Here is a 15,334-nt window from a genome sequence, read left to right as displayed (position 1 = left end):
ACTAATAAAAAAAAATAAAAAAAAGCGTTGTTTGCATTACGACTCAAATTCCTAATTTTAGCGGCACAACTTGTTCAACAGATCCGGAACATTTTTTAGACACATATGTCGATTTGTGCATTTCCGTCTGACAAAATATTGCACGGTTCATTTGTTTTTCTCAAGGGTCCATCCTTTCCCCCATTTATATTAGTGGTAATCGGTTCAGATTATGATATAACTTCCGTATGAGTTCCTTCCGATTCCTAATTTAAGCCGCTCGAAATCCGTCATTCGTACTTAATAACGATCAATTTTAGTATGGTGTACTTCATATTAGTTCTCGATAAAACGTTTATTTTTTACTTTGCGGTACTACCATAGCCATGCGTTTGGTATAAATTTGTATAGCAGCTGAATTCTTTACAAATATATTTCTTTAAGAATCCTCAAATTAATATTTGAAAGACAAGAATAATCGGATTTCTTACGTATTCAATTTCAAATTGCCTTTAGTCATATAGTGCAATGATCGACATATCATTTGAATAATGTCCGTATACTTAATTGTTTTAAGCTGTAGTATTTATAATTACCTTGTTTTATAGAAAAATATCGAGTATAACTGTTACACTATAACATATATACTTACATCTACAGCATGTATGTATGTATGTGATTTGTAAAAATAATTATTGACTGATTAACTTTTAATCGCTTACTTTTTCTTTGTTCCCCGTTTTAATTCCAGTGAAATTGAACAGTCATTGGCTGCCTCAATATCCGATCGTGCTACAGATGAAGTCTTGGAAGCTCTAACACGTTATCGCCGCGGTTTGGGTATTGCCGACTCACCCTCCGTTATGCTGGATGAACCGCAAACACCCGACATTGTGCGTAGTCGCTCCAGTCATGTAAGTCTAAATATTTTATTTTTCATTCAAACACACACACACAAACATACATTCGTCGCATCGCAAAGGATATTGATATAGAAAGGAGGGTGTATTAAATTTGACTTTCAGATTTTAACATTTTCACTTTTGACGATTTAACGACGTTGTTTGGGGCTAAAGCCCCCAAAAACACAGAAATATAAATTCAAGTAAACAAGTAAAATAGTATTAGTCGGTTTTGCCGACAGATGTATACCACCAGCCTTGAGTTACGATTATTCAAACTGTTGACCCTTCCGTAGCAGTTGGCCAATATTGACAAATTCGTATCTGACCTAAGACTGATGTAAGTATTGCATCGTGCCAGATTTGAACTATATAGACTACTTCCCATACTTCATATGAAGTATAGCATTTTCAGATTAAATGAAACCTTTTGCAATTCAAATGAAAATTTTGCAGCGGAAATGAAACCTTTTGCAGTGGAATTGAAACCTTTTGCAGTGGAATTGAAACCTTTTGCAGTGGAAATGAAACCGTTTGCAGCGGAAATGAAACCTTTTGCAACCGAAATGAAACCATTTGCAACCGAAATGAAACTTTTTGCAAATCAAATGAAACTTTTAAATTTATAGAAAGAAAAATAACAAAATATTTTTATTTTTAGTAGTTTTTAAATGAAATCAATTAAAAATTAATAATAATATAACTAATATATTGACAAAGAGGATTTTTTATTGATTATAAATACATTTATTTATATTATTTCTTAAATTTTCAATTATTGTAATAACAAATGGTTCTTTATTGATTTGATATAAAATGCTTCCATATTATTAAATTCCAAATGCTTAACGCTAAAAAGAGAAATTTAAACAAATTTTGCCCTTTATAGGTATGGCCATATATGTATGTGAAATTAAGCTTTACCACAATTTTTTATAGTTATAGTATACTATTAATCTTACCTAATAATGGATTCCCGGTACGCAGCTTTATTGATTATGGAGATAGAGCAGTCGTTATTTCAAAAGACAGATAAGTAGAAATCATTAAATCAACTATGATCATGATTGTATATACTTTATGGGTGTCTACGACGAATATTTAGAGGTGTTACAAACCGAATGACTAATTTAATATATCCTCCTTTCCACGGAGGAGATTATAAAAAGATACCTAATTCGGGTCCTTTGAAAAAAATACCTTGAACAACTTTTTTCAATCTTTCTGCATCTACACTTGTGTATTATGGAAGCTTTAAGAAAAAATTTTATAAAAACATAAATATTAATATTCAATAAAAATTCCTCTTTGACTATATATTAGTTATAATTAGTTAATTTAATTTTAAACATACTAAAAATAAAAATGTTTTGTTATTTTTCCTTCTAAAAATCTAAAAGTTTCATTTGATTTGCAAAAAGTTTCATTTCGGTTGTAAAAGGTTTCATTTCGGTTGCAAAAGGTTTCATTCCCGTTGCAAACGGTTTCATTTCCACTGCAAAAGGTTTCATTTCCACTGCAAAAGGTTTCAATTCCACTGCAAAAGGTTTCATTCCCGCTGCAAAAAGTTTCATTTGAATTGCAAAAGGTTTCATTTAATCTGAAAATGCTATATATGCAAATTTTTGGAAAATGTGGAAATATGCGTGAGGAAATAGATATAGCCGACCAAAGTATTATATTTTCATACTTCTTCTGATACAGACAAAAATATTGTCATGCGAAATCATAATTTTCGAAAAAAAAACAACATATTCTTATCAGATTTAGATATATTTAGATATAACAAGTTGTGCAGAAACGCCGATTTGATATAAGTATTGGAAATTGTGACCCCTTGTGGGTAGTTAGCAGATATATATCAGAAGGGGTTAGCAGATATATATCATCTTCACAACAGATATCATCTTCACAACAATATTTGGATGTATGAAATATGAAGAGACAGTTGGATGGTTTTTTCGCTTTCTTTGGGCGTTTTTTTTTTTTTCAAAAATCTTGAATACTATGTGCGGGAGTTACCAGAAGAAATGGTCCGATCTGTTCCATCCTTATAACAGATCTTTTTTTGATGGAAATGTTGAGATGTCTGAACGGAATCGGACCTTGGGTTAATAAAAATATAGTGATGTGTGTAATTTGAAGACAATCGAACACTTACATCACATTTTATAAGAGTTATAATTATTCAAAAAGTTGACCCTTTGTGGGGGAGGTACTTGATGGAGTAGACGTGATGGAGTATTGCCCATTTTCGCACCTGACATAGCACTGATGCATATATTAGGATTCGCAAAGTTGGAGCAAAATCGGATTATCATTTCTCTTTCAACGTAAATTATTTTCCTTGAAAATGTTGACTACTACCTTCGAGAGTTATCGTGAGCACCAACCAGCCAGACTGACAGACAGACGGACGGATGGACATCGCTAGATTGACTCCAAATGTCCTGAAACCGATTTGAATTTGATGTGGCACGTTTTGGCCGTATCAAATGATATATACCCTATGTAGCCATATGACTGAGGATATAAAAATAGTTTATTCGTTGAAACACTTTCTTAAAGCTTTAGACAAAAACTACTTATTTTTATAAGAGAGAAGTACAATGATATGAAGTGGAGGCTCCTCCAAGCACTGTTTCAAAACGACACTGAAATAACTACCTCACATAGAACAACTTCAAATTAATGCTGCTGTAAATTGGGTGAGGTGCATGCACTACCTGCAATTTTTTTAATATAAACTCTCAGTACTGGTCAATTTACTGCGTTTTAGAGTACCCTACTTGTCTACATAAACTTAAAAATTAAAATTTAATATTTAAAAGAATTTTCTCTTAATTTAAAAGAAAAATATGAAATTTGTTAATAAATATACAGAACAACTTGCTGCATTCACCAAAGATTAAAAATTACCACCCCATGAAGCGGGAAGAAAATTCCTTCGCACCTAGTCATAATTCGTTTAACCGGCCATACATATGTTCTTAAACAAATATCGTAATTCCATTTTACTCGACAACGTTGGCAAACAATTAAATTCTGTATATTTTATTTCTCGCAGCTTTTAATATAATTATCTTCGTGAAATACATATAGAATAAAATTGCCTCAAAAAAGTAAATATAAAAATTATTAAAATAAAAATTTATTATTATCTCCAACAAACTACGTCATTTGTTAAAAAAACTTTGGAGCTTGTCAAGAGTTTAACTCTAAACCAAACCGTTAGACTGAAAAACAGGGAATTATTAGCCCATTTACAGTGACCTACCGACAGAAAAAATGTCGTGTACATTTTGTCGCTTTTCACGAAATCCTCATGTTTTAAATATAACGATTTTTGTCGGTAATGGCAAAACAATATAGAAAATTCCAATACTGAAAATTTAATTTACAATGATTAAATTAGAAATTGTCGAGACCCCAAATTATATATGTGTAAGTCACAAATTAGTTTAAAAGATTTTAGATGTTACTTTTTAAATTTGACACTATACAGGGAGAAATAAAAAAACTGCAACAAAGTCAAACGCCATAATATTGACATTTTTTTGAATGAAAGCAAACAATTTCGGAAATAACATCAAATTTTAGAATAAGTTTAGATTCGTTCGAATTGATCACCTTTGGCACGAATTATGGCTTTCAAACGGCCAATGAAACAGTCACGCGCTGCCCGAATGCTGCTCTACGGTATTTTGACCCATTCCCGGCGAAGCGCTTGCTTGAGGTGATCGACACTTTGGTATTTTTTATACTCCAGACACAATAGTTCAACGGAGATTTTGGTGGCCATTGGGCGCTGGAAATGAAGCGAGCAACCTTATTTTTTAACCATTCTTGGGTGCGCGTGGTGAGTGCGATGGTGTTGAGTCCTGTTAGAATGTCCAAGGTCTGCGGCCAAAATGTTTGCGTGCCCAAGGCTTTACCACCTTCGGCTTTTTTAGTCTATTTTCTTTCTGTTTCTTGCACTTTTTGGAATTTCAATGGCTTCACCCCGAGCTCATTTTTCAATATTTGTCGAATGGAAGCTCACGAGCCATTTTTCGGGCACTGCGACGCGGGTTTCGATCAAGTCGCTTCTTTACTTTTCGAACCATTTCTGCTGATGTTGCTGTTTTCTTCCGTCCACTTCCTTGACGTCGGGCTACGCTTCCAGTATCACGGTAACGAGCGATGGTACGAGACACAATAGATTTATTCACAATTAAACGCTGGAGTGCTCTAACGATAGCCACTTGTGGTTTTCCAGCCAAATATAAAAAAATCATACTATCACGCTTGAATTCCATCACTAATAACTTTTTTTTTCTGGAAAATTCGAACTAAAATGCTTTTGTGAGAATAATTTTAACAGCTGTCGGAAGAGTGGCTTAGAAGTGGCAGCAGTCTGAAGTGTGTTGCAATTTTTTTGTCACGCCCTGTATGTGCCAAAATTCATCATATTTGGCTTAATATTACACATTTGGTGCAAAATAATAAAATCGGGCGCAGATATATATATGAGCTATGTCTAAATTTTGTCCGATTATATCCAATAGGGTTCGTCCTTGGACCAAACAAATGTTTTGTGCAAAGTTTCATCTTTGTCGGGCAATTAATGCGACCTGTAATTTGTTTACAAAAACATATGGACAGACGGACGGATCGACATGCATAAATCGAATTAGAAGGTTATTCTATGCAGATCATCGAAAGGAACTATGGGTCTAACTCACTTCCTTCTCTATGTTACAAACAAATGCATAATGTTATTCCACTTTTTCCTGTCACCTTCTGGTAGGATTGTTGATCGAGCAAAACACAATTATCTCTATGGATCTCTCCCATTCTTCTTTTTCGTGAAGATCTATTTGCGTATCCGATGGGACCTTTATAAGTATTTTTACCACAATAGCAGCCCACATGACAAGGGTCTACTGTTGACATTAGATGACTCCATTTTGCTTTTCGCAGCGTATTATTCGTATTTACGTATTTATTGCGTAGCACCTACACATTTGCAATGCGATGGTTTCGTTCAAGAATGCGCAGCTACATAGGAGTTGGCACAGGTTCACTCGGAGACCTTCAATCCACTGTGTTCATCCCAGGAGGAATAAAATTGTTGATTATAAGAAAGAGATTTGCTTTGCCAGGGAATGTTTTTAGCAAGCTTGTAGACGACGATCTATGTCTGAGAATCTCTGACCTGCTAAGTAATAAATACCTGTCTAGGATTGTACCAATGTATTTGGCGCTCAAAGAAATATCCAGTATAACTCCATTCAATACTGGCAGCAAAACCATAACAATATTTCAAGAAGCATGTCTCATTCCGATTTGTCCAATATTTTTGTAATTTTTTTTATCATGTACTCCTTGCTTGAAAAAAACATAACTTCAACATATTCATAGTGATTAAGTCTCTAAAAGTCTCTCTCATTCATGTCATATATCATTTATTAAAACATAACTTCTACTTCGTATAATTTCAGGACTCTGATGGAATGATTCTGCGAACTGGACGCAATTCCATTTTACCCAAATTAGGATTAGAATCACCCACTGTAAGTGTTGAATCACAACCACCAATGTGGTTGCAATAAAAAATACAATATGACCACGAAACAAACACAAATATACATACTAGACCCATACACAAACACTTTCATTTCATGGCATATCAGTCATTATTATTAATATTATTTATATCATAATATTTTAGAAAAAAAAAAGAATAAACATTTTAATCATTTAGTCGTTAATAAATTTAAATCCGAAAAACATTACACAAAACGCAAGTCTCCTCATAAAAACAAACAAACTTAGTTACACTTAGAAAATACACAATTCAATCATCAACAATTGGAAATTGTACATTGAGTTTCAAGTTAACAACAAAAAGTTTAATGCAAGAAATGAAACCAAAATTCTGAAAACTCATCAAATCAGAATGCACTTTAGTCATCTGTCTGAGTGTTGTTGTTACAATGTTTTATGTTGTTTTCATTGTTTTATTTAAGTTCGAACAATTATTTCATTTTATTCTTAAACATTACCATTTAAACATCCATTTACTTATATGTCTTTCCCCCTTCTCTTTTCACAACAACGAAACAAAACAACCAATAAAATATTTGAAAAAAAAAAAAAACTCAACGAAAATTCCATCAATAAATCAACCAACCATTCATTCATTATCAATCATCCGTTTAATGCAATTTTCCAAAAAATATATCAAACTTTTTTCAAAACAAATCACATCCAAATCAAATCATGTTCTCTTAAAAAAATATACCACAGAAATTGGAATATCTCAACCTTGTAAGTAGATTGTCTTGATGAAGCAAAAAAAAAATACATTATTTCCATATCATTACAAATAATTCCAAAATGCATTTTTTCACTCATTAATACATTTTTGAAATAATTTATTTCCTAAATTGAAACGAAGAAGGGCAATGATGCATTTTATCATAGTTGTTTTGTTTAAAAGTCAATAATTCTAAAACAATTTTTTATATTTATCTATAAAAATACCCAAAATCGATCGGCACCGTTATGTGGGACTACACCAAACCCTGTATTGATTTTTATATTTTTTGAGTGACCAATGTCAAACCTTCAAAATACCAGTTATCGGGCGGTGTGGTAAAATGGGTGTAGTCTTTGCATAAAAGTGAACCAATGTTTTCTATATACCATAAAATTTGCAGAAAAGCTTTGACAATGTGCCCAATTATAGTCGTCTAGTTCGACCCATTCAAAAGATAGACAGACAGAAGGACCTTCAGACAATGCAAATCGTATTTGAATGTTACGCTAATAAAAAGCTGTAAGTTCGGCCGGGCCAAACTTTGAATACCCACCACCATTTGGAACGAATTTGGCAATTCTCAAAAACAATAAAAACCGTAAAAAATCTGTTAAAATCTTAAAAATACCAAATATAGCTGTTTGTTGTATTAGGATCTATACGACGACATGGACCTGCATAGGTAACTTTTGTCATGAGCCATTACAATATTCAAATGCGAAACTTAAACAAGTAAAAAAACATTAAGTTCGGCCGGGCCAAACTTTTAATACCCTCCACCCTAGGGTAAAAGAACATTAGAAAAAATGTGGCAAAAAACATTAAAATGCGAATATCGGGAGGTACCGTTATATAGGGGCTACACCAACACGTGCACCTATAATTACAATGTTTCGCCACACGAGCTAGGACCCATTATGACCCACAAATACCAACTTTTACACAAATCAGTGAAAAAATGTGGCATAAATCATCAAAATACCGAATATCGGGAGGTACCGTTATATGGGGACTATACCAGAACGTGGACCTATACATGCAATGTTTTGCTACACGCTCAGGGACCCGTTGTGACCTACAAATACCAATTTTCAGACAAATCCGTGAAAAAATGTGGCATAAATCATCAAAATACCGAATATCGGTAGGTACCGTTATATGGGGGCTATACCAAAACGTGGACCTATACATGCAATGTTTTGCCACACGCTCAGGGACCCGTCATGACCTACAAATACCAATTTTCAGACAAATCCGTGAAAAAATGTGGCATAAATCATCAAAATACCGAATATCGGTAGGTACCGTTATATGGGGGCTATACCAAAACGTGGACCTATACATGCAATGTTTTGCCACACGCTCAGGGACCCGTCATGACCTACAAATACCAATTTTCAGATAAATCCGTGAAAAAATGTGGCATAAATCATCAAAATACCGAATATCGGGAGGTACCGTTATATGGGGACTATACCAGAACGTGGTCCGATATATCTCATTTTCAATACCAACCATCCTAGGGACAATACACACACTTGTGCCAAATTTCAAAGGTCTACGTCAAATAATGTGGGCTCTATCGTGATTTCAACAGACAGACAGACAGACAGACAGACGGACAGACAGACGGACAGACAGACAGACGGACATCGCTAAATCGTCTTAGAATTTTATGCTGATTATGAATATATATACTTTATGGGGTCTACGACGAATATTTAGAGGTGTTACAAACGGAATGACAAAGTTAATATACCCTCCTACCCATGGTGGAGGGTATAAAAAAAGATAAAAAATGAAAAAAATAATGTAGCTAAAACCATTGGGGCTATACGAAGACGTGGAGCAGCACAGAAAATTTTCTGTCATAGGCTGTAGTATCCATTACGAACTTCAAATACCAAATTTGAAATTCCGGTAAATAATATCGCAAAAATCATGAAAATACCGAATATCGGGAGGTAAAGTTATATGGGAGCTATACCAAAACGTGGACCTACATGGCCTATTTCCTGCAAACATAATATACATTTGAGTAAAATTTTATCAATCTACTTCAATTCGTTCGGAAGCTATAGTGATTTACACAGACGGACATCGCTAAATCTACATAGAATTTTAATGCTGTATGTATATAAATGTATATTTCGAGGTGTTACATACGGAATGACAAACTTAATATATCCTCCATACTATGGTAAACATCAAAATTATTCTAGCATCACCGAGTAAACGACATTTTACCTTTTTAATTTTTTCTTTTTAAAAAGTTGTATCGCTTTCGTCATCTACACAGAATATAGAGGACTCCATATGACTAATGATCTACTGATATGATTTCTCGTGATTTGTTTCTTCGCACCTCCTAATATCTATCGTCAATTTTTTTGAGTTAAATATTGGACTCCGAATTACGAAACCAATTTATCTCTGTTCATGTAATAATGGTAAAAAAAAACTCAAGGATCCACCTAATTCAACGCAATATATTTTCATGGGTCCTCTTTTACTACTTGAGTTAATCAATTGTGTCACACATCTTGAAAAAAATCTTCAAAAAAGTCAGTATATTTTTATACTCTCAGCCTACCCATATGGCTAGATAGGGAGGGTATATATCATTTGACGACCAAGACGTGCCTCATCAAAATAACGGTTTTAGATCCTAGGTCTCTTTGGTCCAAATCCTTTTCAGGACATTTGGAGTCGATCTAGCGATGTCCGTACGACAAGGTATGTACGTCTGTATCCGATTGGATTCAAACTTTGTACATCGTAATATTCTTGTCATACTTAGATCGAGTTCGGAGATGGGCAATATCGACCAAACCTCCTCAAACATTAATAAAAAAATATTTTACTGCACAGAAAGAGAAATATTATCTGATTTTGCCCCAACTTTTCAAATCCCAATATTTGCATCAGTGCTCACTCCATCAAGTTCCTCCCCCACAAAGGGTCAACTTTTATAAAATGTGATGAAAGTGGTCGATTATCTTCACATCACAATATTTTTATTAACCCAAGGTCCGGTGTGAAGATGAAATATACCGGTCCACTCCTTCTAGTACCTCCCCCACAAAGTTTCAACATTTTGAATATTCATGAAGCTCATAAAATACGAAATTAACATCCGATTCCAATTCAGACTTGGCGCATCTCAATATTTCCATGAACACAAGATCTGTTATAAAGATGGTAGAAATCGGACTATTCCTTCTGGTCAAGGTTTTTTAATAACCAAAGCGATCCCTTCAAATTACACACATCGCAATATTTTATTAACCCAAGGTGTGGTATTTTTATCTGCATTAGATGAACTATGACTCTTTATTAGCTACCACTATATCAGTTTCCTCAAGCATATTTTCACATTTTCCAAAAATGTGCACATATCTCATATCAAATATGAGAAGTAGTCGATATATTCCAAATCTGGCACGTTGTAATATTTATATCCGTCTTAGGTCAGATACGAATTGGTCAATATTGGCCAATAGCTTCGGAACCTCCCCTATAAAGGGTCAACAGTTTGAATAATCGTAATTCAAGGCTAGGGGTATACTTCTGTCGGCAAAACCGACTGATACTTGTTGCTGATACTTTTTTTTTTATAAAAAAATACAATGCCATTGAAATTTTAATATAGTCCAGCCACCTTTATGAAAAATACAAACTGGAAAATGCATCATTGGCTCAAATAAAATGTGTATTTTATTAATTCCCACTCCCCAACTGTTGTACCTAAAGCATAAGTTATTTCATTTGTTTTGTTAACGTTTACATGATTGTTGTCGTCTGCATTTTAGTAATTCTTCAAATAATCTGTAGTGAGCTTTTATTTTCCGTAGATAAAAATCTAATTTGTAAGTTTACGTATTTTTAGCAAATGACCATTGCATTTTTCTCCTCTCTTGCCAATTCCAATCATTTCTCTCCCTCATTCTTCTCTCTATATTATCATTCGTAATGCCATATGCATGGTTAATCATGAACTTGAAAAATCTCTAAAATAATAGACATTGGATTGGACTTTGTTGATCTCTTTTGCTCAAATACAATATTTTTCTTCTCTCTTTCTTCCATTACTGCTAAAGGCTACACCACACATGCCCACCAAAAGACGTTCAGTTGCAGCCCGTAAGGTACGTCCACAATCGGTTGTGGAAAATCTAAGCCTTGGCCATATACCCGATCTATTGGAGTCGCCGTCATCACATCGTTCAACATCACAAATATCGCGACGTGACTCCTCAATTAATGGTGATGCCACCCTGACCAGTGATAGTCGTGGTGCCCTCGATGATGGAGGTGGCGATGAATGTTGTGACTCCATAACCGAATTGCCAAGTGCCTCTTTTCAATTGCAACATCTAGTCAAAGGTCGTCCGAAAAGAGCCAAGACACGTGCGCCCACCCGGCCCCTGGTTGCAGCCATTGAAAACGGCAATAGTACCAGGGAAATTGGTGAGGGCCTTGATCAATTCTTTCGACCTGGTTCGGTAACACCCACCACACTAACACCCCTAGTATCGCCCACCTCGGAGGAATGCAGCTCCCTATCATTCGTTGATAGTCCCACAATGAGTCGCAATGGCAACGATCACATGACCTCCGAAGAAACCACCCCTATTCTGGAGGAACGTCGTCCCATAAAACTGGAACGGAATTCACCCTTGCTGAAAGGTGCTGCATGGACCACACGTTCACGTTCCACAGATAATTTGGAAAAATATTCACCTCTGGTGGGACGAAAATCACCACTTGTCAAAATGCGCACTGAAGGTGCTGCTGGTGGGGCAAATGACAATGTTCCAGATTCCGCACTGCCCACAACACAAGCTGAACGTTTGCTCAAAACATGTTCGGGTCGTGAGAACAAAATGCGTTCGCCCAGTACCGATTCCATTAAATCACATACGGATTCCACTACGGGTGCTAAAACCGGCAATGGTATTCTACGCACACCGATCAATTTGCAAAAACCCCGACCATGGTCAGTGGTGGGAAGTGAGCCCAAAACAGCACAAGGAACAAATTCAGTGATGCATACTAGTACGGATTCAAGTAAAACGACGCCTGATAAATTGGATGAAGGTAATTGCTATCTGTCTGAGAGATATAATTAGATTTTTGTCCATATAAAATCACTTTTTGTTTAATTTACAGAAATGGAAAGTGTGTCATTTGGAAATGGCACAGCCAATAACATTGGTGGCAAAGCAACAGGTGAGTTGCGATATTTTTGAAAGAGGGTTAGGTCCAGTTTCTGTATTAAGATACGACAGTGAATGCGAAAAAATATATCAGTTGGAATGCTGTTTAGCTTCGCATTCATCAATCGCTTAGTGTATAAAAGGTATATTACAAATATATACAAATACAAATACAAAGTACACAAGAACCGATCATTCAGATGCCAGTTAATCGATATTTCTGAAACCACATTCCAGGTCATAAAAAAGGCCGCTTATTCACACGCATACGACCCGAATGCACAAGACAAACAAAACAAATTATTTTAATGATCGAAAAATTTCCCCGAACCTTCTCTTTTTCTCATGCACATATATTTTCGTCTTGTCTAAAAGAACAAAGCAATTTTTTGTCGCAATTTCTACAACCTTTGTCTCACTTGACTTTGCATTTGAGGCCTATACCGAGATAACTGATCCATTATGATATATTGGGTTCAAAGTGAAATTTGGTACAAATTAAATCGAAAAGGCCCTACACCACACTATGGTCAGGGTATTATGTCTTTGTGCAGGAAGCAAGATAGACTCATAGTTCCTTTAGATGATCTGCATAGAATCACATTCTGAGTCCATGTATTTTTGTAAACAAAGTACACGTCGTGTCTATTGCCCCTTCGAGATAAAATTTTGCACAAATCATTTGTTTGGCCCAAGAACGAACCCTATTTAAAATGGAAATAATCGGTCAAAATTTAGATATGGTTTCGTCCGATTTGCCTTTTATTGTGTAACAAATTTGTAATATTAGTCCAAATAGGAAGGAATTTGTCACATACGACCAAATTTGGTGGAAATCGGTTTAGATTTAGATGTAGCTCATGTATATTTTTAATCCGATTGGATATTTTAGTCTTCGATAGCCGTAATATGCATTTAGATATAACAATGATATTCAGGGTAATAAATCAAATACAGCTCAGAAATACCTTTGGCAAAATTTATTTGTTTTAGCAATGCCTCTTAGTCATGCCTTGAAAAGCTCTTTGGAAGTGGTTAGTTCCAAGGAGTCGTGAGATGAACATATCGCAATATTCCATTCGGCAAATATTGAGCTCGGGGTAAAGCCATTGAAATTCCAAAAAGTGCAAGAACTTACACCGCAACAGAAAGAAAACAGATTCAAAAGAGCAAAAGTGGTGAACTGCCGAATTTGGTTTTCTCTGATGAGAAGACATTCGTTGTCCAGCAGTTTGTAAACAAACAAAATGATCGTGTTTACTTGCCAAAGAGGTCAGCAGAAAATGTGCACCTTCGGTTGGTCACTAGAACACAAGCGCCGGCCATGGTGATGATTTGAGCTGCCATAACAGCCGATGGTCGCTCTCCGCTCGTATTAATCGGAATAAATGCCGAATATTATCGCGAAAATATTCTGGAGGGTGTATTAAAGCCTTGGGCATGCAAACATTTTAGCCGCAGACCTTGGACATTCCAAGAGGGCTCAGCACACGCCACCCAAGAATGGTTACAAAATGAGGTTCCTCGCTTCATTTCCAGCGCACAATGGCCACCAAAACGCCCGGATACCAATCCGTTGGACTATTGAGTCTGTAGTATTTTGAAAAACAAGGTTGGCACTAAAAAAATACCAAAGTGTCAATCACTTCAAGTAAGCGCTTCGCTGGGAATGGGCCAAAATACCGCAGAGCAACATTTGGGCAGCGTGTGACGGTTTCATTGGCCATTTGAAGGCCATAATTCGTGCCAAAGGTGACCAATTCGAATAAATCTAAACTTATTCTAAAAGTTGATGCTTTTTCCGACATTTTTTGTTTTCATTCAATAAAATTGAAAAAAAGTAATAATTATGGCGTTTGACTTTGTTGCAGTTTTTATCTCACCCTGTATATAAATATAATGAAATATAATGTACATTGGCCTTTCTCATTTTAATACCTACTTCATTTATAATTTTAACATTTTATTTATTATTTTCAGCTGCAGGCTTGGAAAAGAAATCTGTACGGGAACTTGCTGCTGGTCTAAATCGTTTAGGTAATTTAAAATTCATTTTTTAAACTTGTAGTTTATTTCTAATCTTAAATGTTAAAGAATGTAGAAATTCTTTAAAAATAGAATTTGAATATAATGTATGCACTTTTAATATCTTACCAACAAGTTCCTTTTGAATTCCTTGTTTCTAATTTAAATGTTGCCTCAGTAATTCATTGAGTATTATTTTTTAATGTATCTGTAATGCCGTCAAAATATATTTTAGTTAAACATTATCAAGTATAAATACACGTTAATTCTTTTTGTTTTGTAAATACAATAATAATTATTGAAAATAATAATTAAATTATTATTGTTTTCTTACATATACATGTATATTTAAACAACAAAAAAATTAATGCCTCACATATATGAGTTTTTTGAAAATTGCCTGCGAATTTCAATATCCTTTACTCAAAGTTATTTTTCGAATCATTTTTCCACAATGTGTGTTTTTGAACACAAAAATCAAAGCATCTAAACCAGATGGGTGTAATGAAAAGTGACTTATTCGACTGAATTTTCTATAATTAAATGCGGTATTTATTCATTATAAGGATGTGTTGTTACTATTTAAATTGGAGACATTTTGACTCATTGTGATCCTCCTGTGTAAAAAGAAAAGAAAGGAGGAAGAATAGAAAGTAAGTTGAGGGAGAATGAGAGGTGTATGTTTGGTAGAGAGTAAAAGAAGAAGAGAAGAAGAATTATGTTGATTTGATTTTCGTTTTTTTATTTCGGCCACAGAGCCAATGTAGTGTTTTTGGCCAGTTTTAGATATGTGCCTAAATGCACACTGAGATCCTGGCTCGAATGTTCACATATGTTTTGATGCCTTCCACCGCATACGGGTATTATTTCTTATAGTTGATGCGTATTTAAGATCCTTAGAACTC

General features: G+C 34.8%; 1 protein-coding gene across 12 annotated transcripts in view; it reads left to right on the top strand.

Annotated features, from left to right (window-relative positions):
• Window positions 1–15,334, top strand: part of LOC131801614 (F-actin-uncapping protein LRRC16A-like) — a 137,688-nt gene that overhangs the window by 119,877 nt on the left and 2,477 nt on the right. For 8 of the 12 annotated variants that reach the window (XR_009341879.1, XM_059120444.1, XM_059120441.1 and 5 more), the window contains 5 exons: window positions 731–893; window positions 6,365–6,436; window positions 11,286–12,285; window positions 12,358–12,417; window positions 14,385–14,441. Coding sequence is in view for 11 of the 12 variants with exons in the window: in XM_059120444.1 (XP_058976427.1) it covers window positions 731–893; window positions 6,365–6,436; window positions 11,286–12,285; window positions 12,358–12,417; window positions 14,385–14,441 (1,352 nt within the window). In the remaining variant the exon portion in view is untranslated. The remainder of the gene's footprint in view (window positions 1–730; window positions 894–6,364; window positions 6,437–11,285; window positions 12,286–12,357; window positions 12,418–14,384; window positions 14,442–15,334) is intronic. The other 4 variants (XM_059120447.1, XM_059120439.1, XM_059120448.1 and 1 more) reach the window with 2 other exon arrangements.

Source organism: Musca domestica, unplaced genomic scaffold (assembly GCF_030504385.1).
Source record: "Musca domestica strain aabys unplaced genomic scaffold, Musca_domestica.polishedcontigs.V.1.1 17, whole genome shotgun sequence".
Classification (NCBI taxonomy): domain Eukaryota; kingdom Metazoa; phylum Arthropoda; class Insecta; order Diptera; family Muscidae; genus Musca; species Musca domestica.
This window is presented reverse-complemented; position numbering and strand designations above follow the sequence as displayed.